At 39.8% G+C, this 27,985-nt stretch overlaps 1 protein-coding gene across 9 annotated transcripts in view; it reads left to right on the top strand.

Moving 5' to 3' along the window:
* Positions 1-27,985, top strand: part of YAP1 (Yes associated protein 1) — an 83,852-nt gene that overhangs the window by 776 nt on the left and 55,091 nt on the right. For 8 of the 9 annotated variants that reach the window (XM_021381049.1, XM_021381042.1, XM_021381025.1 and 5 more), the window contains exon 2: positions 2,055-2,302. In XM_021381049.1, coding sequence (XP_021236724.1) covers positions 2,055-2,302 — 248 coding nt within the window. Of the gene's footprint in view, positions 1-627; positions 1,220-2,054; positions 2,303-27,985 lie in introns of those variants that run through there. The other variant, XM_021381055.1, reaches the window with a different exon arrangement.

The following is a 27,985-nucleotide window of genomic DNA, read 5'->3' as shown; positions in this document are numbered from 1 at the left end:
CCCCGCTGCTCCCGCCCCTCCGAGGGGCCGCTGTCCCGGCCCGGGCTCCGGGCGGCCCTCGGGCTCCACATCCGCCCCGCGGCCCGGCCGGGAGGAAAGGCGAGGGGAGGCCTCGGAGCGGTGCGGGGAGCGCCGCGATTGAGGGTTCCGATCCGCGCTGCGGGACCGCCCGCCGGTGGGGGGGTGTCGTGAGGCCGTGCCAAACTTTTTTTTTTTTTTTTTTTTTTCCTCAAGCAATATGGATGTGGCTCTTCCACCATTTCATCTCCGCGCTGCGCTGTGTACGCTCCGTCCGCGGAGCTCCCGGGTGCGCCGCGCTGAGGGCAGCGGCGCTCCGCAGCCGTTCCCCGCCGGGAAGGGGCAGCTCAGGTGCCCTGCGAAGTAATGAACGCGCTGAGCCTCGGCGCTTCCCGGGCAGGAGCTAATTCATTTCCACATACTCGAAAACCAGCCCGGCCTTTACTCCGTGAGACTGGAGAGAAAATAGCCGGGGTGGGGCTGAGCTGCTCCTGTGGTTTTTTCCTCGCTTCTGAGCTGCAGACTTCTTAATTGCGCTCTGAAATCCAACAATAAGTAGGGTTCCTTTAGATTGCTCCGGTTGGTGTGAGTTGTATCGCTGTTAGGTTATGCAGAAGTGTGGGCTGCACATGCTCAGCTGCTACTTGTTGCTGTGTACGCAGTACACTCTGTAAACGCAGTATTTGTCTGCAGTTAAATAAGTATCCTGTTCAGAATGTATTTAATTTTCCTGCAAGTTCCACTTTTATTCTTCGCGTTGCTTTGCCTTGACGCTTTGTGTCCCATCCTCAATGCATGCTCCCTCCTTGGGTTGTTCTCATCCCACTCTGGAGTTCCTACAGCACAACCTTGAAGTTCAACTGAAGGCAGAGAACCATTGCTCTATTGTTGGCTATTGTTTGAAATAAGATTGTTTCAGTTTTCCCTTTTTGTTCATTTGTGCCATGAAATATTGTCAACCAGGAAAGGACTTTTGTACTTTTTCTCAAGAATTAAGGCTCCTCAAATTCCATACAGTTGCACCTCACACACTGTGCTTATACGTAAAAGTAAGCTTACTTGGTTCCAATGTAATATGTGACCTGTTCACATACAGATGTAGCAAAATGTCCCTGTAGGAGTGCATAAGTGGGGCCTTGTATGGCGCAATACCTGCATGGAGGGGCGTGGCTGGACTGATACTACGTGCATCTTAATGCAGGTGGCCATGTTGTTCTGGGGTATCTATGAGATTTAATTAACTGGTTAAAACACGAAAAAGGATTTTAACCCAATTTTCAGAGCTGCTTTGTGTTTTTGGCTTTGGACATGTATTTACTACTGCCAAAGAAGCTCTTGCACTTCAGTCTGGCAGCTTGGTGAATGGTCTCTGAGTCACTTCTGATTGACTGGTCAGTTTGCGGAAGCTTTCTTTAGATAACGCACTGGCAGGCTCTTTGTGAGCTCCAGTGCCCTTAAAGAGCAGTTGGTGTGCAGGTTAGGAAATTCCATGCTCAGCCTTTTGTGGCTCTGATGGTTGAGTTCAGGAGTTCTCCCTCTCTTGGAGCTCATCGCTGTCAGCAGGCACACGTCTTTCTTTATTGCTTTTCTCTTTGTGCATTTCCTTAAACCCGTGCAGAAAGTGTGTATGTGGGTGTCCTTGCACCCCACACCCCCATTTCAACAAGAGGGTGGGAAATTAGCTCTGTCAGCAGAAGGCGATGGTGATGGGTGGGTGCAGTCCAGCAATGAGCCACACAATGTGCAGTGCTCAGTCTGCTGACTGTAGGCTGACTGAAGCCTGCACCAAGGGGCAAGAACTTCAGTTTTCAAAATAGAACTTAAAGCAGTTACTAAATACTTATAGTTGATATTTCTTGGCTTATACGAGGACTTTTCTGATGCAAATTAACCAACAACTGCGAAGTACGCAAAACTTTAGAATGACCAACTTGGGAATTTCGTCTGAAAGATTCCTTTAAAGAGCAGCGCCTTTTGACAGATGCATTTCTGCTGAAGTATAAAAATCTGAATGGGAATCCTTTCACTCCTGACAGGCCAGCACTGACGCAGGGACAGCGGGAGCCCTGACCCCTCAGCATGTCCGTGCTCATTCCTCTCCAGCATCGCTGCAGCTGGGGGCCGTCTCTCCCGGGACGCTCACACCCTCCGGAGTAGTGACTGGACCTGGAGCTCCATCTTCCCAGCATCTCCGCCAGTCTTCGTTTGAGATCCCTGATGATGTACCTCTGCCACCGGGCTGGGAGATGGCCAAGACACCATCTGGACAGAGATACTTCCTTAAGTAAGTAATGCTTGTTTTGGTTGGCTCTATTTTTTATTATTTAAGTATTTGAATTTTACTTTAAAATACATATTTTAAAAACAATCTCCTGATTTTAAGTAGGGTAGAAGGTCCCACCACTTAGGAATTTCTCCCATATCAACTCTACTCCTTCTGGAAGTTGCACGTTACTCAGTGAATATTTATCCCATCTTAATTTTAGTTGAAGAATGTTGTCTGTTTTACTGTATAGTAAAAACCAGTGAAAGGCATGGAGAGATTTTTGAACAACATGGCTCTTTCATTTGCTGGATCTTGCCGGTGTTTCTCATTCAGGTCAAAATGCATTTTATCTTATTTTTATGTTACAGATATAAAACTATAGAGTAACTTCGGATTCTTTTGTGGCGAGAATGTATCAGGACTTCTTACTTTATCACTAAGTACAATTGTGTAAACGCAGAGTCAAAACATTTTTGCCCGCTCTGTACTCACGAGGACATTAATAGACGTGTTTGATTACAGTATTTGAGTCTGTAACTCTGAACCCATCTGCCTTCCTTGCAGTGAAATGGGAATTGCAGGACTTCTAACATTGTTTCTGCTTCCTATGGCTGTGGCTTTTTTGCGCAGTGAAATCAGTGGCACCTCTGTAGAACAGAAGGGAGGTAGCACATGCCCGCCATGTGACAGCCAGTCCATCAGGGAGCATTGGGTTTTTTTTCAATTTCTAGAACGGCAGGAGCTCGTCCTTCTTTCTGAAAGCGTGCCCACCAAGACATGTAATTGGCCTTCAGATACTTTGACTGTATTTTGAACATTTTATTTAACTGGAAGGCTCTAAATAATCCATTGTGTGTCATTTTCAGGGCTGGGAGAGGGGAGAGGAAGCACAGTGTTATTTATGTAAAACTTGCTTCTGCCAAATAAAACCTTTCTCGCTAGAAACTATCATTAAGACAAACACAAATACTTCAATCAAATAGGTGTAGCTTTTAAAACTAATGTTTTGTCTGCAATAGAAATGGAAACTGTAGAATTTCTTAAAACTCCTTCTTATTCCTGCAGTGGTGTTGTTTTCATAAGGAGGAATTAGTATTACTTATGAAAACCAAAAAAGGGTTGCAGCAGTTGTGTTGGATTATTTGAGCCTTAATGTTGATTTTTGAAAACAATTTTGTGTTAGAAAAACAAAAATGAGAATTACATAAAGATGTCAGTGATGTGATGTTTACTTTGGTACAGTTTAACAAATCAGTGTGTTCTGGAATGCGTTCTTCAGTGGGCACAAGTAGAATTTTGGGAACAATGCAAGTTTGTGCCAGTTGAGATCGGTTGCTCGTTGGGCCTTGAGGAAAGCACAGGCTGAGTTTTTCAATGAAAAGAAGCTTAGTTGTTTTGACTGTGCTAGTGAAAACCTTGAAAGAGCAGCTTACCAATCATGAAAAGCAGTTGATTTTTAAGTTCTGCTGTCACAAGTGTTTTTGATAACAGTCAATTTTTTAGAAAGTAGAGCAGTTTGAGAGGTGCAAAATGTCTTTACGTAAAAAGCTGTGGTTTTTTTTTTTTAATTGTGCTTATTCAAGTGAAATTAGAGTGAAAGTTTTGATCTTGGAAAGCTTTTCTGCAGTTTCATTATTACCACCAGAAAATCTTTTCCTTTTTTTTTTTTTTGCAAGTTTTTTTGTCCTTTCTTGGTGTTCTGGTATCCATTTCAAAGGGTCAGGTTTCAACAAGAACAATAAAGAGCCTGAGACTGGAAAGTACACACAAGTCTGGCAAACTCATCTGCATGAGCAAGATCGTTTGTTCTCAAGCAGACATCCAAAGTAAATGATTGAAAGAGCTGCTAGCTGTGAAGGATGTGTCTTGAAGGGGAAAGGAGTGGAAACAAACCAGGTTGTTAGGAATAAAAATAAAGGCTGTACTTTCTGAACCTCTCCCTGCTGGGTCACATGCTGACCTTGGGAGATTTTAAACAGCTTAATGGGCTGTTTTCTTTTGGCTTTCCTTGGGTGATGCTGTGGTATGGGAGAGTCTAATGAGGACAGTTCTGAAGACTGTTCCCATTCTGTTTGCATTTGAGCACATTGTTGTTCCTGAAAGGTTGTTTAGTGCTATCTACAGGTGAGATCCCTCAACTTTATTGGAGCTCATTAAGATTTGTAAGTAAAAAAATAATAATTAAAATACTAGCGAAATGTTTGCTTTGTATTTTTAAGAAATCCAAAGAAATTTTAAGAATTAATTTTAAGCAGCAAGTTTATATTTCAGAAGTCTTTTTTCAGTGCTGAGTGGCAATTTCTGTTTCAAACGTGCAAACCTGCTAAAATCATGTCTCTTCTACTTGTACTTTTGCTCAAAGCATGAGGACTAAGATTCCTGATGCTGAATACATTTAATGTGATTCCTTCTACCATATGCTGATTTTCAGTCTCTTCCAAGTATTCAGCTGCATTGCTCTTTGTTTCCATTTGTTCTGTAGCCACTGTGTGAACGGTCTGGTAATCAAGCTCTAGAAAGATCTTTGCAGAATAGGTAATGGTATTAGATTTTTTCCAGATGTCAGTAGGCCTTATGGTTATAGTTATCATAATATACTACACTGCAAACAGAATAATGTAAAACTGTGTGTCATACTGCAAGGATTTTAGTCACTTCCACTAATCAGTCAGTCGAAGCTTCTCAAGTATGGTAATTTGTGCAGAGAAATAAAAATAGCAGGAATGGGGAAGAAAATAGCTGTTTGGCCAAATAACCGTGTATGTGTATATAGGCCAGACAGACAGCACACACATATTAGTACACACTAAAGTAGGGTGAGGGTGGTAGTGTAGGATCTGATCCAGAATTACTCAGGGAAGTCAGTCTGTCATCCAAACAAATGAACCCCGTTATGTGTGAATGCTCAACGTAACATTTGCCAGAATTCCACTCATTATGCTCATCCATTGTTATGAGTGAGACTCTTGAGTATAATTTTCCGTCAGTGAAAATGCAGATTTTGGTAGAACTTTTTTTTTTTTTTTTTTAACTGAAACTGCTACTTACATAGAACTGATCAGTTGAAACTTGCCTGGTTAGTAAGCGGTCATATCTGAGTCATCTCAGCACTGCTGTGCCGTGTGCCTCAGCCCATTCTTAAACATGCCGTAAACGAGGCTTGCTTGGTTTCTGCGGCGATGTCAACTGCATTGCTTTGTAACCGCTTCCTGCTAGCCAGCTGCTGGGTGACATTTCAGTGAACCATGGAGAATGATAGTGGGTCACTCTAGGCAAAAGATAACATGCCATAGGAGCAGCAGACAACAACTTCCAGAAAGACAAAAATCTCTGAGTTCTGTTACAGTTTCAGAATTGCTGTTGTATCATTTTAATGTAGTGTTACGCTTTAAATTCTTACAAAGGTCATGCAACACTTTGCATTTCTTAGTGTGAGGGAAAGTTAACGGATTGTCCAGCAAACAAGTCTTGTAACTGCTGTTCCTACAGGAAGTAGTTCTTGCAAGCAGTTTATCAACAACTTCCTATTTTTTCTGTGAAGTGTTGAATGACTTCCTGAGGGAGGCCAAGGTGGTTTTCCTTAGTATCTGTGGGTGTGTTTGAGGTGTTTACCCATCTGGCAGAAGCCTTGGAAATAGATGGTTGTTACACATTTCTTACCTGCTCCATACTGAGGCATGGCTGGATGGAGCGAAACAGAATGGTTTTAAGATAACAGGGAGGTTTGTTGATAACTTTTTCCTTTCTTTAGCTTGTGGGACCCAAAGTATACAACGAGTGTTATGACGTACGTGAAAAATAACCAGCAGTGCTGTGAAATTTCTTTCACATCTCTGTTTTTGCTCCTGTCTGGAACCAACCACTATGGCTGCACCATCTGTTCCCTTCTTCCTCCTCTTCCCCAGCTCACCAGACTAGTCTTCATCTTCCAGGGCAGAAAATCTTTATCGGAAATATTGCTGCCACAATTGTGTGTCTTATTGAGTACCTACACGTACTGGGAAATTGCATGTTTGGAATCATCAGCTAATGGGAGCTCTTGCATTTATGGCTCTGCAGTTCAAGTTAGTTAGACATTAAAAGAGCTGTGCTGTTGGAAACCAAAACTGCAACCACTGCTTTTGATGAGTTTGACTACTTTTGCACGCTTCTTAAACTAAAAAGAAGTTAAAGGCTTTTTCTGTTTGTTAAATGTCAAACTAATTTTGTTTTGATGTTGGATTTTGAAAATATTCAGATCATTAACAGTCAAAAAAAAAAAATGAATCCAGGAGATTTGTGTATTGGAAAATGGTCACTGTCCATTTCTGAACGTAGCTAAAGAAGTGATGTATGAGCTAAAAGGCTTTTAAAGTAGAGCATGACGTGGTCTGTTTGTTTTTTTTTTTTTTGGCAGTTTTAAGATTTTTGGTCTTGGAAGATAAATACTAAGTGTACAATTTTCCTTCTGCCTCTTACTCGAAGAGTTCTTAAATCTGTTCTTTGAAAGAACCATGATACTATTCTGAACTTGTACTAGAGATTTCTGTATCTTCAAAAGGGAGAAAGAAGAGGAAGGGCAAACCTTCCTTATTAGTGTAAGCACTGAGACCGGGAGGAGGATGAAAGCACACCTTCAGCTCTCCCAGTTCAGAGAACGTGCAGGCGGCTTAGTGGGTGGAAGTGAAAGGCATGGCCCACAGTGCTTTTCTTGTGCCTGGCTTTGTTTTGCTTAAGAAAAATTGCAAATGTGCTGATAGTATCTTTGCATTCAGTACCCTTCCATACAAGATAATTTCATAAGGCTGTTCCAAAAACAGTTTTATTAAACTGCTGTGATTTTATGTAAACAAAAAGCGTACTCTGTGGTTTTCACTAATATATTTTCCTTTTATTTATAAGCATATCGATATTAATCATCCTCAGAAGAAGAAAGAACTGGAGAGAAATACAGAATCTGTGGCAGTTAGTTGTAAGATAACAAAGTTTCTGAGGATTTTCTTTTAAATTGTCTGTTCTGTACAATTCTTCCTCCCTCAGGTTTTGCCTCCCAGTATATCTCTGTTAATAATCTTCTGTGCTTAAGTGTCTGATTCAGTGCCTATTGAAACTTTTCCATGACTTCTAAAAGGCACTGGATCGCGCTTCTGCCGAGAGCTGCTAATGCTGGAGGGAAGCGTGGGCCAGCTGCAGGAAACGGTGAATGTAATTCTTACAAATCTAGATAGGATCTGAGTACACACATTGGAGAGAGAAGGCAGTGCCATACCTGGCAAAACAAGACTGTATTAACATGGTTTTAAGGTGGAGGAAAGTGGTTGTTTCAAGTATCAAGCATAAAAACTAGGTCTTTCAACTTCTGTTATAGAACTGGGCAGAATTGCTTCTTATTTTGCTTTTGAGAACACCAGCGTAGTGGGGTTTTTTTGTATTCTTTAAATACATAATACTGTTTTGTAGTCATGCTTACCTATCTCCTACATCTGATTTGAGATGTTTTATCTTAATGTGGTCTGAGTACTGTAATACGTTGACAGCTGTGATCCTAGGTCTTCATTAACTGTTCTCTCACAATGACAAATCTTAGGCTCTCTGATCAGTATTCAGAGGTTTCTAATACAGGTTTAATTAGAATTCCATATTTAAAGAGCATACTTTTGCTATTCCAATTTTAAAGATTTTGTCAAGTTCTATTTTCTTAGAAGAGGTAGTAGCATCAAGCTCGATGGGAGCAATTTTGCTGCTATGGAATGCTCAGATATTGACCTTCTAAATACAAACAAGAATCCGATACAAATCAAGATGAGCATCTTTTGGACTCTTTTATCCTTTCATACCCTTTCTTATTCTGAATGCTGAAGAACTGCAGTCATTTTTTTTTTGTAGTCACCTGCTTTATAGCGTAGGGTAATCTGTAACCTATTAGGCTCATCATGAAAATTTCCATTCAGTGGAAAGCAGTAAAATCATAAAATGTTGTTAATTCGAAATCTTCCTTGAAATCAAGACAGGCACCGCCCCACCACTTTTTACCAGACATATTTCTAATGGGTAAATGCAGCTGAACTCTTGAGTGGCATGTGGAAAAAATCATGCCTACTTTTACCAGATTTGTCTCTTGCTCCCTTATTTCTCCTTTTCTGCAAATGAGGAAAACCAGTAGGTGTAAAATTCCAAATGCAAAGCCCTGAGCTTGTGGCGCAACAGCTGCGTATTTTTAAAAGCTAACACAGAGCAAGCAAAATTTTCACTCAGTTTATCCATCCTTGCAGCAGACTTTCAGACAAAGTAACTTGCTAGCACTGGGCATGCTGGAATGTCTAACTGCAGGACCTCAGCTGGGTCACATGTAATGGGAAAGCAGAACACTTGATCCTAGTTTGCTCCCAATGAAACACTTTCACATATCAGACACCAGAAGTGATTGGATGGTGTCCAGGAGATCGTGATTTGTTACTTGGTGTTGAAATGCAAGATTAACTATTAAAACAAGTCAGATATTAACTGCAAACAGTTTGAGTCGGGCTCTTGATTAGGACTGGATGCATCCTCCTTCCCTCATCAACCAAAGGGAAAAAACAAAGTTGAGGTAAATGACCATGGGGAGATGTCAGCCAACACAGAGATGTTTCTCCTGGTTTTATATGTGGCCAGACCACTGCACGTGTTTATCTTCACAGCTGGGAGCAAATTCAGATGATGTAATTAGATTTTGTTTAACCTCTTGAAACTGATAGCTACTCACTTCTTCTATTATATTTATTTTCTAGCGTTTTTGTGAATTCCAGTGTAATTACTTTTATTGTTTGTACAATACAAGCATACATATGCAGTAAAACTCATTAATGGTGGAACTCACTGTCTTTCACTATTTTGTGTAAGTGCTGTCTCCTCTTTTCAAGCTGTGTTTCTTTGGTTTTGGTGGTTCTCATTTGTGTGTGTTTGTTTTGCTTTGTTTTTCTCCGAACAGGCTGCATGTGATTATGTAAGCCCCCATATATTGAAATGGACCATTTTCTTTGGCAGTTCTTGGAGAAAATTTCATTTGGTCGAATGCAGGAAATTTACAGAAGTCTTCTATGTGCAGTGGTCCTCTGGACTGAGGATTACAGAAGCACAGGATGGCTGCAGCCTGCACGGACTCATGGGTCCCTCTGCCCCCAGGGCTGCTCCAGCGTAACTAGACCGCGTCACTCTTTCATGGCCTCTTGAAGTGCTTCTTGGAGTGTCTCTTCTCTGGGATTCACTCAGCTGGGATTTCATCTGTTTGTTAGCTGTTACTTCAGGCTGTGTTTCAGGGAAGTAAAGCTAGGTTTTCTAAGTTACTGGTTAAGTTAAGCTAATAACATAAAGCTGCCTTGTAAAGTAAGACCTTTACCAGTATACTGCCTGTCTGTCATGCCTGTTGCTAAGGAAACAAAGCTGTCTTGAAAACAGTCTTGGACTTTGCTTTAATTTTACTAATGAGACTTTGCTGTGTCATAGTGAAAGACCAGATCTCCTTTGTTGAGACTGGCATGCTGTTTGCTAGCTCAGATCAGTGTTAGCAGTAAGTTTAGTTATTGATTATTACACCGAGGTTGTGAAGCCAGACTTTTTTTTTATTTTTTCCTGCTGAACTGTTTTATAGGGAAATCAAATAAAGGTCATATACTACTGCTAGTTTATTTCCAAACAGTTCTGATTTATGGAGAGCTTTGCTGGTCCTCTGTCTGCACTAGAAGAGTTTATTTAAATAGTTATTGCTTTAAGGATGCCTTTCCCTTTCAAATTACCTGTTGTAACTAAAATGTTAAGTAAACTTTTCATCTTTTCCGGACATGTTGTAAAATTAGACATTTATGACATACTGACACGTTATCTGAAAGCAAACAAGCATAGGTTGTATATGCAAAATGCAATTCTTTGAGTAAAAGGGAAAAAAAGGGCAACTCACTAGGTGAGTTTTCATACTAAATATGTTTTCCTCACAGATACCTGACTTTTTAGGCCATTTATACATATATAAGAAATTTTTTTTTATGTATGCATGGAAAAAAAAAAAAGAGATAATGTGCTTTTAGTTGCATTCTAGGTGTCCCTTCTGTGCTTGTCGTTAGGTCAGGATGAATTATATTTGTTTAACAGTAAAAAATTTTAAACATTTGCAGTTTTAGTGAGAACAGTGAATAGTGCATTCCATGGTTACAGTGCTTTGTACACAAGAGCCTAAGCTAAAACTGCCTGCATTCTACTTTGCATCCAGATAGATTTCTACGAGCTGTTTCTTAGACTGCTGCTGACATAATTGCGTGTCATCAGTGTAGATCCATGCTTCATTTTCCTGCTTCTGTCCCTAAATACACACGTTCTTAATTTCCATGCATCACTTAAACTCTTTTATCCAGTGAGTTTAAGATTTGGAAGGAAGTGTTCACTTTCACAGCTGGTCTTTCAGGTTTTCCATTCTTAGGGGAATCGTACTTTGAAGCTGTCCTAAAGCAGAACTAAGATATTGGGACCAAATAATTAGTAGGTGATAGGAGATAGGAACTTTCAGATCTGTAGCATTAAGAGAACTGTTATATTCTGTATGCTTGTGGGCTTTTTTTATTTTGGTTTTTACCATAAGGACTAATAACTGGAAAAGAGATCTGTTGTATATTTTACAATATCCTGATAATTTAGTCACTAAATAGGCCATAAGGAGGACAAAATGTGAAACGGACCTTATACAGTTAGTTAAGAATTAACATTTTAGCATATTGGTTAGCAAGGTCAAAGGAAGACTTAATTATATTCTTCAGAAAAAATTTCACAACTCAAATATCTGTTTGTTTTTTTTTTTAATTAAATGGGCAGGTGGCTCCTAACATGATCAGCTTTGTGTTATGGATGTTTGCTGAGGAATTTGGACAGTTGTGCATGGTAATGTCTCCAGGGGAAAAAAAAAAAAGATTCTTGTTTCCATTTAAAAGTTGTGGCACCCATTGTCCAACTTTTTGTTTTAAGGTTAAAGCTGCATTGGAATAGGAGTGGACAGAAGTTGTTTGGGGGAGGTATGTTTCTTCTGGTGCAACTGTTAGTGTGGCTGCAGTTTGAATTCTGTTTATGCTGTGATGGTGAACAATGCAGAGGTTGCCTGTGAACTTTAAATGATTCCTCAAGACAGCACTCCTACTGCAGTAGGAGTGTAGACTTCGCTCAGTGCCAAGATTTGCCCTTTCAGAATGCCTTCAAATGCTTGCTCTGTGAAACCAAAGGAGGAGGATTTTAAATGCTTTCTAAACCAAGGTAACAACTAACTTATTAAACTGGTGAGGGACTTGAAATAAAGTGAAAATGCTGGCTTTTATAATGGGTAGACTTTACGTAAATAAACTTAATTGAAAAACTGTTTCATCTCCAAAAGAAGCCACTGAGCATGTTTTTGTGCATACAGAACAAGTTCATATGAAATTGATTTTAAGTATGGGAGATTCTGGTTCTGATGCTTGTTGCTTTGTCAAGATATGCACACAATTTTTCTATAACTTTGTAAAATTATTTATGAGCTCTCTACAAAATTATATTTGCTTATATGTGATGCTTTAAATTCTTGTATAATCACAGAATCATTAAGGTTGGAAGAGACCTCTAAGATCATCTAAGATCAACCATCCACCTACCACCAATGTTGCCCACTAAACCGTGTTCCTTAGTACTAGATCTATGCGTTTCTTGAACACCTCCAGGACAGTGACTCAACCACCTCCCTGGGCAGCCCATTCCAGTGCCTCACCTGTCTTTTGGAGAAGTTTTTCCTAATATCCAGCCTGAACCTCCCCTGCCACAACTTGAAGCCATTCGCTCTCGTCCTATCACTAGTTACATGGGAGAAGAGACTGACCCCTGCCTTACCACAACCTCCCTTCAGGGAGTTGTAGAGAGCAATAAGGTCTCCTCTGAGCCTCCTCTTTTCCAGACTAAACAATCCCAGTTCCCTCAGCCATTCCTCGTAAGACTTGTGCTCCAGACCTCTCACCAGCTTCATTACTTTTCTCTGAATGTGCTCCGGGGCCTCAGTGTCTTTCTTGTAGTGAGGAGCCCAAAACTGAACAGAGTACTCGAGGTGCGGCCTCACCAGAACTGAATACAGAGGGATGATCGCTTCCCTGCCTCTACTGGCTACACTATTTCTAATAGAACCCAGGGTACTATTGGTCTTCTTGGCCACCCAGGCACACGGGTGGCTCATGTCCAGTTGAGCACTGACATTCCTCCTCAGGTCCTTTTCCTCTGCACAGGCTTCTAGCCACTTTACCCAAGCCTGTAGCATTGCGTGGGCTTGTTATGACCAAAGTGCAGGACCTGGCAGTTGGTCTTGTTGAACTTCATCCCATTAGCCTCAGCCCATCAGTGCAACCTGTCCAGATCCCTTTGTTGGGCCTTCCTACCCTCAGACAGATGAATACTTCCCTGCAACTTGGTGTCATCTGCAAACCTACTGAGGGTGTACTCAATCCCCTTCTTAAGGTAATCAATAAAGATATTAAACAAGATGGGCTCCAATACCTTGGGGAGCACCACTCATGACTAGTCGCCAGCTGGCTTTAACTCCATTCACCACTACTATCTGGGCCTGACCTTCCAGCCAGTTCTTTACCCAGCCCTGCCCAGGCCACGGACTGCCAGCTTCTCCAGGAGAATACTGCGGGAGACAGTGTCTAAGGCTTTGCTGAAGTCTAGGTAGACCACATCAACAGCCTTTCCCTCATTCACTAGGCTGGTCACCCTGTCAAAGAAGGAGATCACACTGGCTAAGCAGGACCTGCCTTTCATGAACCCATGCTGGCTGGACCTGATCCTCTAACTGTCCCACACGGGCTGTGTGAGCTCACTCAGTACAATCTGTTCCATAACCTTCCCTAGCACTGACGTCAGGCTGACAGGCCTGTAGTTTCCCAGATCCTCCTTACGACCATTGTAGGTAGGAGTTATGTTGGCAAGCCTCCAATCCTTTGGGACCTCTCTGGTTGACTAGGACCGTTGATTAGATGGTGGAAAGCTTGACAATCACCTCTGCCAGTTCCCTCAGAACACTTGGGTGGATCTCATCTCGTCTCATGGACTTGTGACAGTCAAGATGAAGTAGCAAGTCTCTAACTGTCTCTGTCTGTATTGTGAGAGGTTTATTCTGCTCCATATCCTAGACTTCTGGAGAAGTAGCTGAAGTCAGTAGCATCTGCCTACCTCTACAGGTGCTTATATTTGGTCTGTATTGCCATTACCTGCAGTTCTGATGGGAAGGTATGAGAAGTGAGGATAATAGCCATTCATTACTTACCTGCTGTTGATTAAAGTGTTCAAGTCCCACCTACTGTATGTGGGTTGGTATGTGCACACTTGATCTTGATTTAGTCAAACTGTGAGATGCACGTTGTGTAAAAGAAAATGCATGTTACTTTGGGATGTGGTTCAGTTCTTGACTTCCATCTGCAGTCTTTGTTTGGCAAGCTACAGAAAATTAAATAAGATGTGAATTCTTGGAAACATGCACTTCATCAAGTTGATGAGTCCAGAAAGAAAAGTTTTATATTTAAAAAAAAATACACAGGCTGTAGTGCCTTAGCAACTGGTGCTGTCCCGTTGCTGTGCTTCCTAAACCATCTTTCCACTTTGACTTCAATAGGTCTTGTTGCTTTTCATTTCGGTTAGTGTATTGCTTGCATACCGTTCAAGGCAATATTTCTGCTTGAAGAGAAAATATTTGTCAAAGTGATTGGGCTGTTTAGCTCCTGCCCAGCATTCCAGAACAGCTGAGAACCTGTTAGCTGTTACTCTGTAGCAGATCCTACAGAGCCAATATTTGGCTTTTGACAGACACAGGAATGCTGACCTGCATAATCAGATGGCAACGTTGCTTTGTTTCATATATGCATTTTTATGTAATGTGTCTAAGGTGTGAATATAATGATTACATAAAGGGAATAGATTGGAAGATGTATGGTTGGGCTAGATGATCTTGTGGGTCCTTTCCAACCTTGTGATTCTATGATTGATTCTACTGTTGACTTGAAGATAAGAAATAGGAATACTGGCAGTAGAGAGGCAGTTACAAGTAGCTATTCTATTCTAAGATTTTATCTGCTGTTCTCAATAGGATGTTCCATTTTTAAAATGGAGCCCTGAGCTCTTGTAGGAAAGCATCTCTGTAAACATGCCCGTGCTGATTCAGACCAAGTGCACGTCCAGCATGGTTTCTTGTTCCTGGCAAGCTGTCATGAGCAAATTTCTAGGAAGGACAAAGAACAGGGTAAGCACACACGATACCATCACTGTGTACTTTTCCAGTTTACAGCTCATTTCAGGAGTATCATGATCCAGGCATGGTTTCTGTCTAGCTCTGTCCTCCAAGACTTGTGCTGTCTCCCCTTGAGACCATATGAACTTTAAGCATCTGCTCTGCACTTTGGCAAGAAATCTTACTGGTCATCTATCCACTGCATGAAGAAACGCCTTTTTCTGTTCTGATCTTGGCTCCTATCAGCTTCAGTTATTGGTGCTCAGTTCTTATTTTTGAAGGGACAATGAATAGTTGATGCTTGTCTGTGCTCCTCAGGATTAATCTTGTATTCTGCAATTTATCTTTTTTGAATCTTTTTCCAGCAAATACACTAGTGTACAGGCCCCTGTGGAAGTTGACCAGGCCCATCTTTATTTCAAAAGCTGCTGCCTCTCATTTTGTATTTTTATTTGATACTTTTGATTGCTTGATCATGTCAAAGCATAACCTATCCTTATTCTGTAGCTGCTATTTTCTTTTTACTTGATGTTCTTAATCAAATTTCCTAGTTGTCAGTTTTTGAAACTTAATGCCTGCTATGATTGTCTCTCAAAAATTTTGAGTCTTCTGCATGAACTTTGGGATGCAAAGACTTAATGTTGGTGTGTTCACCTTCAAAAGCAAAGATTCTCTGTACTTGCTTCAAGCTTGTGTGGCAGCTGCTCCAACAAAAGCGAAGTATGTTGATGTGATAAAATGATGCCTTGTTTACATCATTTTTAAAAAATCCAAGAAAGATTCATTTCTAGAATGGAATATCTACCATTTAGCTGATACTAAAAATGTGTATGGGTTTCTAATTGATGGTATGTATTGTGGAAGTAAACGATACCAAGGTATTTGGAAGACAGGCAATTTCTTCACATACTCCATTCTAGTAATGCTGAAAGAATGTAAATCTGAACCTTGCTTTGGAATTGTCATTTCAACTTCTTTTGAGATCACTTTAACTTCATCTTTTGAGAGTGAAGCCTTTAGCGTGGGTTCTGGTGGACAGCTCACACCTAATGACTTTTTAAATGAGATGTAGTTTCTCTTCTAACCAAGCGCAGGAAGTAGTATACTTCTGGATAGGATTTTTAGGGTCATTTTTATTTTAAGTGCAGTAAATTAAGAAACTTCATCATTGTTGCAGGTACGAAATGTAGCATTATGTGGTGGCATCCCACTTTGCATCTTGCATAGAATAAGTTGTTCAAATGACTGCTGTACTCCACAGTCTTGCATGTGTTCAGTTATTTATACAGGGACTTGCCTTCCTGGAATGCCTGATTCATAGAATCATAGAATCATAGAATTAGCCAGGTTGGAAAAGACCTACAAGATCATCCAGTCCAACCATCCACCTACCACCAATAACCCCACTAAACCATGTCTCTCAACGCTCTATCTAAATGATTGATGTATATCAGTTTTCTGGGTTATTGCCTGCTATTGTAATCATACTTAGGCAGTTTGTTTTAATTTACTTGAAGCTCTGACAGGTTGCTGGGTATGCAGCTTGGTAATCACATTTCAGCTGGAACATGAAATGCCGCCTTAAATGATCGGTGCTGTGTGTTAAGTCATAATAGCAGGGAATTGTATTCAAAGTAGAAGAAATTGCTGCTTGTTTATGAAATCATCCTCTCTATTTGTACTGCTGGTGTACTGTAATTACGAGTTTCTGGACTAGGTAGAACAGAAGAAAAATCTAAATCCACTGAGGAAGTGTGCCCTTTGTTTTTAATGTATGAAAAAAGAAGTCTTAAGAGTGTAACCTCATAGCTGAGTTCAGTATGGGGGTTCCAGCAGGATACGTGTAGTGCAGGGTGCCTGCAGTTATACACGCACATAGCAGTTACATTTGCCATGGTACTTGAGGTCTGCTTTAGGTCCAACTCTGTGGTTCTTGTTGCTACAATTACTCTTAATTTTTTCCTGCAAGTCAGTGGTGGAGGGATTTGTCATGGTGCATAGAGTGGGAATAAAGCTCATGCGAAAACAGCGAAGACTTTGAGAAAGCATCTCTTCTGTGTCATAGCTGTTGTGCTGGCGTAGTTACTTGTGTAGTTATGTATGCTTCGCATGGCATCAACTTTGTTTCTGGTAAGGGAGTTTTTTTCAACTGCTAAGTTCTCTGATGCAATTCATGGCATGACTGCTTGGAGGGAGGACGTGGTTGAGGCAGGCTATGTGTGAGAGTAAACTAAGGCCTTAAAACAGTGGCTGTTGCAGAGATGCATGTGGACTCATTCCATCTGACACAGAAATCCAGTTTTACTTGAGTCAAAACAAGCCCCTACACTCTAATGTATTGTTAATGGGTTTTAGAATTGTTAATCTAATATTCAGTAATGTCATAAACCATTTTTTGTTGTTCCTAGAACATGTAAAATAATTGTATAGCATTAAGTGACTTCAACAGGATTGTAGACAGTGAGTACAATAGATTTTTTTGTTGTTGTCTCGTTCCCATCTGCACTGATAGTAGTAATTTCCTAGAAGACTAAGTGCAATTTTGGAGCCAATAAAACAGTTTTGTTTTACTCTTTGGGACATAGTGAGTAGGTTGTGTTGTTTTGCTGGTTTGGTGATTTTTGGATTGTTTTTTTTTTTTTTTTTAGGTTTTTGAGGACTGTTTTTTTTCTTTCATAGAATTACTGCTAATACTACTATCTGCAATGCAACATCATGTTATTATCGTTTCTTATGGACAACTAGAGGAATATTATATTGCTCCATTATGAGTGGCTTCAAACAGGTTTTGATGCATTTGTATTGTCTGCAGTAGATACATTTGAGATTTCATAGAAGCTTGGTTTTACTCTCATGCGCTGTGATTTGGAGAAATGATATTTTTCACAACTGTACAATGGCTGAGTTGAATGATAAAATTACTTGTACAGGAGTGTATTTCAAAGACAAACTGTATTGAAACGTCACTGTCTAATTCCTGAGTCAATTTCGAAGCAGTATTCTGCTGTTGCCAGCTGCAAACAAATTCATTGTGATTTTTACACACAGTCATTCCAAAACCAATAGGCATGATATTTATACTTTGTCTTCCTTGAATCCAGATTCTACAATGATCCTCCTGAATAGGGATGTGTTTTCAGGTTTGGGTTAAACCTGTACACACAGCCTAGCAGCGATGGTCATGCTCAACAGAGCTCCTCTTAAGCTAAAATTTAGGGAGATGATTGACTGCAATCCTCATAAAAATCAAGCAAAAAAATCTGGCAAATTTCACTCTTAAAATTGTGTTCTGAGACAACCAACCACAACAGAAGAGCAACAAAAACCTTCCCTGTGAGATCCTACAGGTACGTGATCAGTACCTTCTCCTGTTGTGGGATATACTTTCCCATGCCCCATACAGAATCACAGATTTAACCGAATGGATGAACCTGAAACATGGCGCAAGATGTTCTATTTCAGCATCTAACAGAAGATGTCATTTATCTGCTAAGAACATGTGATATATCCATGGATCACAGTGGAAATAGTACAGATGAGTTGGTGTGAAAAGTTGTTTGTTTTAAGTAAGTAAAATAATGGGTAAAAGCAGTTCTTAACCAGCTGTGTGGAAGAAAAAGGCACTGGTGTTAGTCTGGCTTGTAAACTGAAACTGAAGAAGTTTTATTGCACACATCTGTGCAGTTACCACCTTCCTGTTGCACAGAAACTGAACTAAGCTTCAGTTCTTCCAGTCCTACAAATATACACTCTAAGACTGACAGTTTAAAAACAAACTTAGCTGTGGTCCAGTATGCATTCTGTAGCTTATATGTCAAGGTCCGGAGTTGTTTTTAAATAGTTCTAGCAATGTGCATAAACTTGGCTTTGCTGCGGTTACAAATCTGGTGTGTGAACTAAATTTAATTTAACTCTACAAGGTGTGTGTTTTTATTTATTAATACTTATTTATTCTAAGCAACAATCTTGGGAATTGAATTGAGCTATTAGCCTGTATAATATGTTATGCTAATGTGGCTAATTTGCTAACAAAGTTACCTTGAAACTAAATTTTATTGCCTTTGCACAGAATCCTTTTTTTCCCCAGCAATTTATCAGAGCTGAAATTCAGCTAAATTGGAAGACCAAAAAATGCTGTGTTTTTATAAAAAGCACTGGGAAGAAGATAAATTAGATTTGAAATGTTGAACAGGGTTTTGATCTGTTCAGTCCTTTAATGGGATTTTAAATCTTGGCAAAATAAAGGTTAGACAACTTTTAATGAGGGATGAGAATATTAATTTAAAAAAATTCAGATATAGAAGAGTATGTCAATAGAGCAATTAGTAAAGAGATCGAGCTTTAATAAGGAAAGGGCCATCACATAATTCTGTTAATGATTGCACCTGCAGCACAAGCTTGCAAGTTGCTGAAGCACGGCTACCAGCAGAATTGCGCTGTAGAGTACGGTACAAATTCATGGAGCAGGTGATGTGGGAAGGGCTTACAGGGAGGCTGTGCAGCATGAAGGGAACTGAGAAATAACGCGCGACTGGAGTTTCTTCATTTCTCCCTTGTGTATGAAACAAAACTGTTCCACAAAAGCAATAAAACGGGCAATGATTTAACTTAGTTGTAAGCAGTAATGACAGTTCAAAATTATAATTGTATGCCTGTGCAATACAGTGTACGACTCTCAGTGGCATAACTAGCACACTACTGCTTTATTTCCTGTAGTTGAGTTAGGCTTGATTTAGAAGCCTGAGAAGAGGGATAGTCGTCTTTTATGCTGCGTTTTTTGCCCTGAAAATGCAAGTTGCTGTTGTTCCCATAGGCCTACCAGGCAGAATGATGGAAACTACAGAGCATCTGACCAAGGGAAGTTTGATGTGGGGAAAAAGAAAAACAAGGAGTATGTAGGTGCAGGTCTGCTAGTATAGCAATTGGTCATCGTTTATTTTTGGAGGAATTGATTAATAACAAAGAAGTCAAGCATGTACCTTAATATTTTACAAACGCTAACACTTCACAAGTTGCATGATGTTCAGTGCATTTCCTAGTCACAGTTAATATCAAACACCAGAATAAAAATTCAAGCTCTTCCTTTCTGAACACAGCCCTTTTTTGATTTACGACTTGTTCTTCCAGTTGACCTGCTTGATTTAAATGCTGTGCTGTGTAAAACTAAAGTAAACTTTGAATGCTTTAATTAACTTTTCTACTACGTGATGATAGAGCAAATAGTTCCAGTGTACGTGTTCATTACAGAAAGAAGTATTCAACTCTGCTGTGAACATTTTATTCTCTCATCAGATACATAAATCAAAAGGTATAAGGTATTTGATTTTATTTTAATCAGAAGTTAGAATTATAACACAAACACGTTTTAAGAAATAAATGTCATTAAAACTCTCAGTGTTCGATATAGTATTTCAGTGATTGACACATCCATGGAATGGAAAAGCACAGCAGTGCTGGATTTCAGTGTGTTGTGTAAATCCAGTCCAGGACTTTGCGTAGCGTGAAATTGGTGTTCTTCCACAGTAGGAATTACCAGATGTCTGAGATCTAAAGCTTGTCGTTCTGATTCTAAAATTATTTCAATCTGAAGTTATTTCACCGGGGGGGTGGGTGTTGTTTATTTTTAATAGTCTTTGCAGGGTAACTTTTTAAGTGCAGCTTAGCCAATGTGACAGAAATCATACAGGGAAGAGATCTTAGGGTGAGTTTTGACCTATTTTTTAATAACACCAGAGACGCCACTGGTTGTCATGTCACCCAGTAAGAGACAGAAAAAATTAATAACTTTAATTTCATTTTCAAATGATGCAGTATATCAAGGTAGATACATTTTGATTTTACAGTTAACTGAAAGTAATTTACAAGTTGCTTTTAATGAAACTGAATATTTCCTTCTTTAGTGAATGATTTCGTATAAACATTACTAAGATTCTACCGGAATTCTAATACCTTAATAGTACTTGGTCAGTCTGCTTTTGTTTGAAGAATCTGTTTTCATTCTGTCGTTATATTTTACTTTATACCAATCAATACATTGGAAGTGAGTAACCTAGTCAGACTTCTCGCAGACATGGGGTCATAAAGATAACTTGTTTAACTGATGCTTGTGGCGTGCTGTTCACAGGTAAGCAGTGGAATTCTGTTGATAGCGATAGTCCAACCTTTTCTTGTAAGGGAAACCCGTGTACTTAACAACTTCATGTTTGGTTATGCTTGCACTTCTTTTATTAAGTCCATCAGTAGCTATTTGCTGGGCAAATGTTTCAGCGATCTAGAAGAAACGGGCAGTTAAGGTTTCAAACCTGATGTAGGTTTGATTCTAAAAATAACAACATATACTCCGTTCCATTGTTTGTTTGTATGTGCGCGAGCGCTCTTACAACTGTTAAGCTGTTTGAATAGATGAAATAACTTCATTTTCTGTGATGTTGCAAGCCTTGGAGCTCTTGCACTGATTGCTTTTACAATTGCAAATTAAGGCAACTTAGAGTTCAACCTCCTGTTATTTTTACTGGTTCATCAGATTTTGGACTGTGTGAACAAGTCCAACCTGTCCTTAGAATTGAAGTGGTGCCCTTTAGACAGGTGCACCTTTCAGCCAAAGGAAATGAGTTTGGGAGCATTAGAGATGGCTGTTGTCTAGTTGGGACTTCTTGAAATGGGCCAAATAATGTCACTTATGAATTACTCTGGCAATGTTCTTATCAAATCCCGTCCTATTTAAATGTTTGCTTTCAGTGAAGCAATGCAAGAACCATGCAGAAGAAACTGAGGATTGTTTCTTTATGAAATGAAGTCAGGATTTTGAAATTAATTTCTCTTTTGAGAGATCATGCAGGATATTGGAGTCAGATTATTAGAAAAATACAAAAGTAACAGAGGAGAAATGGAAACAATATTTAATGTCAGCTCCTCTTCGAGAGAGGTATAAATTTATACTAAATTTAAAGGCCTGAACGCTCTGGAGGATTGAATCTACTGAAATATGGACACCACTTCAATTTTAAATAGCAGGAATACTCCAACATAAGTGAGATTTAAAATTTTAATTTCTTATCTTGTTAAAGGTCAGAGAACATATGTGGCAGACAAAAATGGGTCCCTACAGCCTGTAAAGGCAGCAGCTTGCGCATTGACTGTACTTCTCGAAGTCACTGCAAGCGATCCAAGCGCATTCTAAAGCCAGTTTTAATTAGCATATAAGAATTGGTTTGGAACTTCCCACCTTCTTGTGGAGTTAATTAGGCAGTCATGTTTTATTAAGTAATAATACTTAAAAACGAGTCAGTTACTTCACAGCTGTTTATGGTAGAGGCAGTGGATTAAATTTGAGGCCTAGCTTTCTTGACGGGGATTTCATAACATTTCCTACACAGTACTTTACTTGTCTCAGACTTTGGATAAATACGTGTCTAGATTTCTGCGGCTTCAGTAATTGCCTGTTTGTTTGCTGAAACTGGTTTGAAACTTCCTTTAGTGAGACTATTCAAATTGGAGAGGTGGGTTATGCAGTGGATTTTAAGAATAAAAGCTGCATTTGTGTATGTATGTATGTGTGTATATGTATATGTATTTATATAAAATCCATCTTTCGTAATCAGTAAGCGTAACTGAAAATGAGCACCTTATGGCACTTTGGCAGGGGTTGTAACTCTGTTTAAAAGATATTACACTGAGAGCATTTATCAACCATCTGAAGAGAAAACAGACATATATGCTGATTCCCAAAAGTGAAACTGAGACCTACGTTTAAAAGCAAATTTGGTTCTCTTGTGGTAGTGCCAGTCTAATAAGCACAGAATGTTCCTCTCTTGAGGGAAGCACAGTAAAATGTTGTGAAGACATGTTTTAACAGTGTGTTGGTAGGCACAGCACTGTTTAACAGTGTTTTGAAGAATTCTGGGAAGTAAGGCTTCTGCAATATCTAGGAGGCCGAATGATGAGAATTTTTCAATAAATGATGTGGAGAAATACATGCTACATACTGAAATTATTATAAAACTCATTACTGCCTGAGGGTATACTTCACAACAAAAGCATTAATTAAAAGCAGTGTTATCCTGGCAAGACGTGGAGAATGAGATCTGTTCTTGTAACAGAAGTATAATTGCAGTCTTGTCAAAATATCATTAGACCTGTAGCAACCGAAAGAACATCTTTCCAACAAGACTTGGCTTTTTGGAGTCTTATTTTCTATGCTTTAAATAATTTTCTGTCCACAGCTTTTTCTCGTAATTGTTGCAGTTAGGTTGAATAATGGGTTTTTTGTGCAGATCAGAGAAAAGTGGAACGAATGGAACCAGATACTCTTCAGCACGTTGTTACAAGGAGTAGTGTGCTTTATTTGTGAAGTTGTTTTATACTACAGTATAAACGTGACAACCGCTTGGTGTGGAGAATGAGACAGAAGAGATTCAGTAGAACAAAAACACGGTGGATGTTAATTTAACCCTCCATTGTTTTAAAAGGTTGTTTTCAACTTGAATTAGTTGAGCATGGGAGATGGCAGACCATCGGACACAAGTTTTATCAGTGGCACATTAGATTCACAACATCCTCAACAGTGTTGTTTATGGATTCAAGACAACTTGCGTTTACTGGAACAACGGACAATTTATCAGACTTTAACTAGAAGTAGATTTCTTTCTTCCCCAAACCTTACTCTTCGGAAGTAACTTTGGAACAAATAGTTCATAAAGTGGCTCAGTGAGAGCTGCTGCTCCATGCAGCGTGTGGGGTATGTTGGTGACATGCATCTGGTTTCAGGATTTCTTGCTAGCTTAGTCCCTTCTGGCTTGGATTTTGAAATAGAAACCTAAAGAACCTGTCGACTCTCTTGCTCTTTAACATGCTTGGATTTTCTGATGACTCAGTTAACGTATGGTATGTGAATGTTAGTAGTAATCAATATAGTACTTACCCAAATACATACTGTGTGTGTGTATTTTGAAGTTTTCTGGTCGGGGAAGTGCTAAGGAAAATAAAAATGGATAAAAGCATTTGTGGTTTAGAAATTGTAGCCTGTAGGAAAAGATTAGTCTTGACAATACAGCATTGTCTATTGAGTCAATTAAGCATGTAGGTTTAGCTAGCTTGGGAACAAGTTCCAGCATGTGATGTTGTAAATAGCATTCTCACATAACAAATGTCGGCTTGGTAAGTGGGCCATAATATCTCCTGCCACTTTACCAGAGTCATTTTTCTTTTTTTTTTCTTTTTTTTCTTGTTTGTTTGTTTCGAGTGAACTGGGCTGATGCAGAACTTGACTCTTTCTGATGACTGCCGTAGGGTGCTACTGCTACATGTTCAGGGAGTGCTGGATCAAGATAAGGCGGAGTTGATCACAGTGGTGCCACTCTGCTATTTTTCTGTTTAACCACATGGAGAAATGGGGCCTTGGGACCCAGTTACTCAAAATCCCTAGCAGCAATGCTGACTCATCTACCGGTCCCACTTCTTGTTAGGTTGAATACATTTCAAATACATACTCACTTTATCAGAGGAGAAGTATTAACAATTAGAAGAGCTTAATAGCCACGTAGATTGTTAGCTTTCTGCTTCCTTAATAGAACATCTGTGTTTCCCAACAGGCAAATCAGTTAAAAGTTGGTGAGAGCTGGTGGTACTAAAACCATGGCAAACTAGAGGATTCCTTTTCTGCAGCAGCGAGAGAATGGAAGGCAAGCCTTGTCTTTCTTGTAGATTTTACGTTTTAAGTCAGGCCTGGCTTCGCTGTTGGCTGTGGTTTTTGCTTTGTCGTCTGGATTTGGGCTTGGCTTTGAAGCAAAATGGTACTCAGCTGCCAGCTTTGCCTTGTCTCCTCTCTACACGACATCATCTCAAAACTTCTGTTGGAATATAACAAAAATGGTCCCTGTTAAAGATAAGTCTGATACAAAGATTCTCTTAATAAATGTCTGTCTTTATCCTTGACTTAAAGCGCAGCTCTCATCAGCCTATTCAATGATTATATAGTATGTAAGAGCTATATGTGGGATTGTCTGGCATGAACAACTAAATTGTGAAAAGATTGCTTTTATTATATTGTGTGAAAACAGTAGCTGCATTTCTATGTGATGTAAGAATTTACATTTCCAAGAAATACTGGGCGCATTTAAACAACATAATGTTAGATTTACTGGCATTTACAGGATGATTTTAAAAAACAAATAGAAACCCGCCCCAAAGCCCTAGCACTGTTCGAGTTAAAAACCTAACCTTGATGGAGAAGATCAGATGTGATACATAGCAGGTTGAGCCATCCATGTTGCTGAACCGGAAATTGTGAAATGAGTTAATTTTGATCTGTATCCTTGCTTCCGTCCTTATTCTTTTCTTCTCATGTTTTGTGTGATCTATTTGCAGATATGTAAGTATTGTGAACTTACTGAGCCGTTGATTACATTGTAAGTCATAAAACTAAAAGAAACTGAGGTACCTAATGAAATATTTAAGCTTTTTGCCATACTTTAAATGCTTTTCAGTTCACATGTTGAGAAAGACAGGTGTTAAAGCTGTTTTTAATAATTTTCCTCCAATTTTAACTTGCTCAAAAATGGGGAGTCATTTTGGACATCTTTCTTCTGTTGTTTCAGGATTACTGTAGAGCACTCGGTGCTACATTCACGTGATGGATTTTTGTATTGCTGTAATCTTGTATCAGGGAAGTACTCATCATTTTCTTAAAAACAAATTTTTGAAGGGGATTGCTTTCAGAAGTAGTCCTGGAAGTTCTGCCTGCATTACATAGAGCAGAAAGAAGGGGCTGGTTACAGTGTGCCTGTTCCTTGGCCCAGTTGTGTCATCATTGAAGAATTACTGCAATCTGAACCTTTAACATAAAAACTTAGAAAAACAGCCCCAAGCATTAGTCTCCTCCCATGTTAGAGATCTGAGTGGGGTCTTGGTCCTGATGGAGATTTTGTTGTTGTTCACTTTCTAGTTTCTGCAGTTGGTTTTTGATGCTCTTGGATATTTTAAGTACTTTGGTTTGGGGTGTTATTTTTTTCTTTCTTTCCCTTAACTGTGGTGTCTGTAAGAATACAGGAGTCACTATAAAGCGATGTTGCTTTACCTTTTCCAGATACTGCATGTAATTCCTTAGAAGTGGGTTAATCAAGTCATAGGTCAGTGGAATCATGAAGTACGCGCCTCTCAGCAAACATGGTTTCATCAGCAGAGCCCCCTAGTGTGGCTTTGGTAGGTGATAGCCAAACAAAAAAGTTTCTGCCAAAGCTCTTGCACCATCTGAGGAACAGAGGCAGGCCAAGAGAAGTGCTTCGGCCTGCTGCAGGGTGTACTGCGGGAGACTTGTGCCTGCAGAGTGGGAGCAGCCAGGAAGGTGAGAGTTTTTGTCCCAGACTGAAGTGATCAAAGATATGCATCCTAGCAAGACAGCAGGTGTCCAGATGTGCCACTCTTGACTCAGTTCTCTCTCAGGCTTCATTGTTGTGGCATGCTGGGATGATAAGCAATCTGTTGGAACTGTAAATGGTTCGGGTAATCTGGTGACTATGCTTCATGATGGCCAGCAAATTTTGCGTGTGGCATTTGTATGGGAGCTGGGTGATGCTGTGTTAGGTGTACCCTCCCTAAAAGAGGCTTGAGAAATGCTAGTGCTGGTCATAAAAGATCTCGTGCAAAAGAGGAAGAGTGAATTTGGTGTTGTTTTTTTAGTGCTTGGAGATATACTATTTTTGTGCTACGTGTACCATTTGGCTTTTTGTTATGGTACGGCTGCTGTGAGGATTTCTCCCTGCTTTCCTGTTGCTCCTGCATTTGAATGTAGACTGGTTGGTGAGCAGTTCTAGAGATCCTTTGAGATGTCTGTACTTCTCAAAATGTTTTTACAGGTGAACAAATCCCAGTAATTGGAGCAAAATCCCACTTACACTTCTCTGCTATTATGTGAACTATGACACTCCTTCTTTAACAACACATTTTTACTGGTTTGGGTTTAGTTGCTTCAGAATTTTGTCATTGTCAGTCACTTACTGCTGCCTCTCGGTACAGGGGGTTGTTCTGCTACATATTTTATGAACAGAGGTGATGAGGTAAGAACAGGAAGCCTGCTGATTTCCCCCTAGGAAGAAAGGGGCTGCACAGCCTCTCTGGTGCTGGATGTTGTTAAATACTGACAGTAGTTCAATGATGAGACTGCAGTACCTAGTTAGTGGGGCTGCACAACGTGACTCCTTCTGGAAGTACTTTGGACTCCTGGTAACATAATGAACTCAAACCAGCTGCAGAGATGCGTTCAGCATCAAGCACATAGATAGCTGGGTTTTAATTAGCTACACTTGTCCAAACATTTTGTGATGGCACTGGAGTCAGAACTTAATGCCTACAGTTATACAGAGAGGAGAGAGCCTGGCTTGACTTTTAGATTGGTAAGAGAATAATGCCGAGAGCCAGTTTGATTTCTAAAATGATGTAAAATTGTGGCTCCAAGTATGAAATCTCAAGCTCCCTTTTCAAAATAGAAAATTTTTGTATTTTCATTTACTTACGTTAATGTTGAATCTGTTTGTTTGAGGAAGGAGCATCAGAGTGGCTAGATCTTTCATTGTCTGTACTACTTCTTACATATCAAAAACTGAAGATAAAAACTAAATAGTTGTGGTAGATTTGAATTTATAGAGCATTTGAAGTGCATTTTGTCACCATCTGAAATGCACCGGTGGTTTTGCTGGATATTCCAAGATGTCTCCATTACTTGACTTTAGTACCAAAAAGTGATCAAGGTCTGGTGCCCATCAGTAAGCTGCCACTATTCTGTAAGATATTAAAATGCCTCCAGTGTGATACTGCTCAAGAGCTGGAAGATGCCACAAACCTGGGTTGTTATTAGTCGCCTTCATTTCAAGCTTCATTAAGAGGGTGTGACCTGTGGGTTCTAGTTGATTAAATCCAGAGATGGGGCAAGTAAACATCTTAGGAAATACCTTTTTTTTCCAGACCAAGGCAGAGCAATATGCGTGTGTTTGTATTCTAAGAAAATGCAAACTCATTGACATGTTTTCTTTAGAACTTTGGTCAAGAAGGGAGGGTCAAAAAAAAAAAAAAAGTGTATGCTAAAGTCTTTCTCTGAGTTTTCCAGGAAGCAATAAAATGTTTCAGAACACTAGATTTTCAGGCTGCTGAAAAAAGTAGAACTTTTAAAGTGTTTTTGACTGTCTCCATAGAAATTCTTTCCTCCCCCACCGTGTTCTTTCATATTTAGTTTCCATAACCAGCGCACTATTGTGAAGGAGGGGAAGTGCAGGGTAACTGCAGGGAAGCCAGCCAATCACTCCAGCATCAGAGCAGACTCCAGGGCTTGTGGAGCTAACCTTTCTGACCTTCACAAGGGGCCTCTCCGAGGAGAGCCATTTTTCCTGCCTTGTAATGGTAAAGAAAAACTTGGCAACTGCTTTGATCAGCAAAGCAAAAACAAGAAGAGCAAGGAGTAAATGGGCAGC

Source organism: Numida meleagris, chromosome 1 (assembly GCF_002078875.1).
Source record: "Numida meleagris isolate 19003 breed g44 Domestic line chromosome 1, NumMel1.0, whole genome shotgun sequence".
NCBI lineage: Eukaryota > Metazoa > Chordata > Aves > Galliformes > Numididae > Numida > Numida meleagris.
The sequence above is the reverse complement of the archived record's forward strand: the minus strand, read 5'-3'. Positions and strand labels throughout refer to the sequence as shown.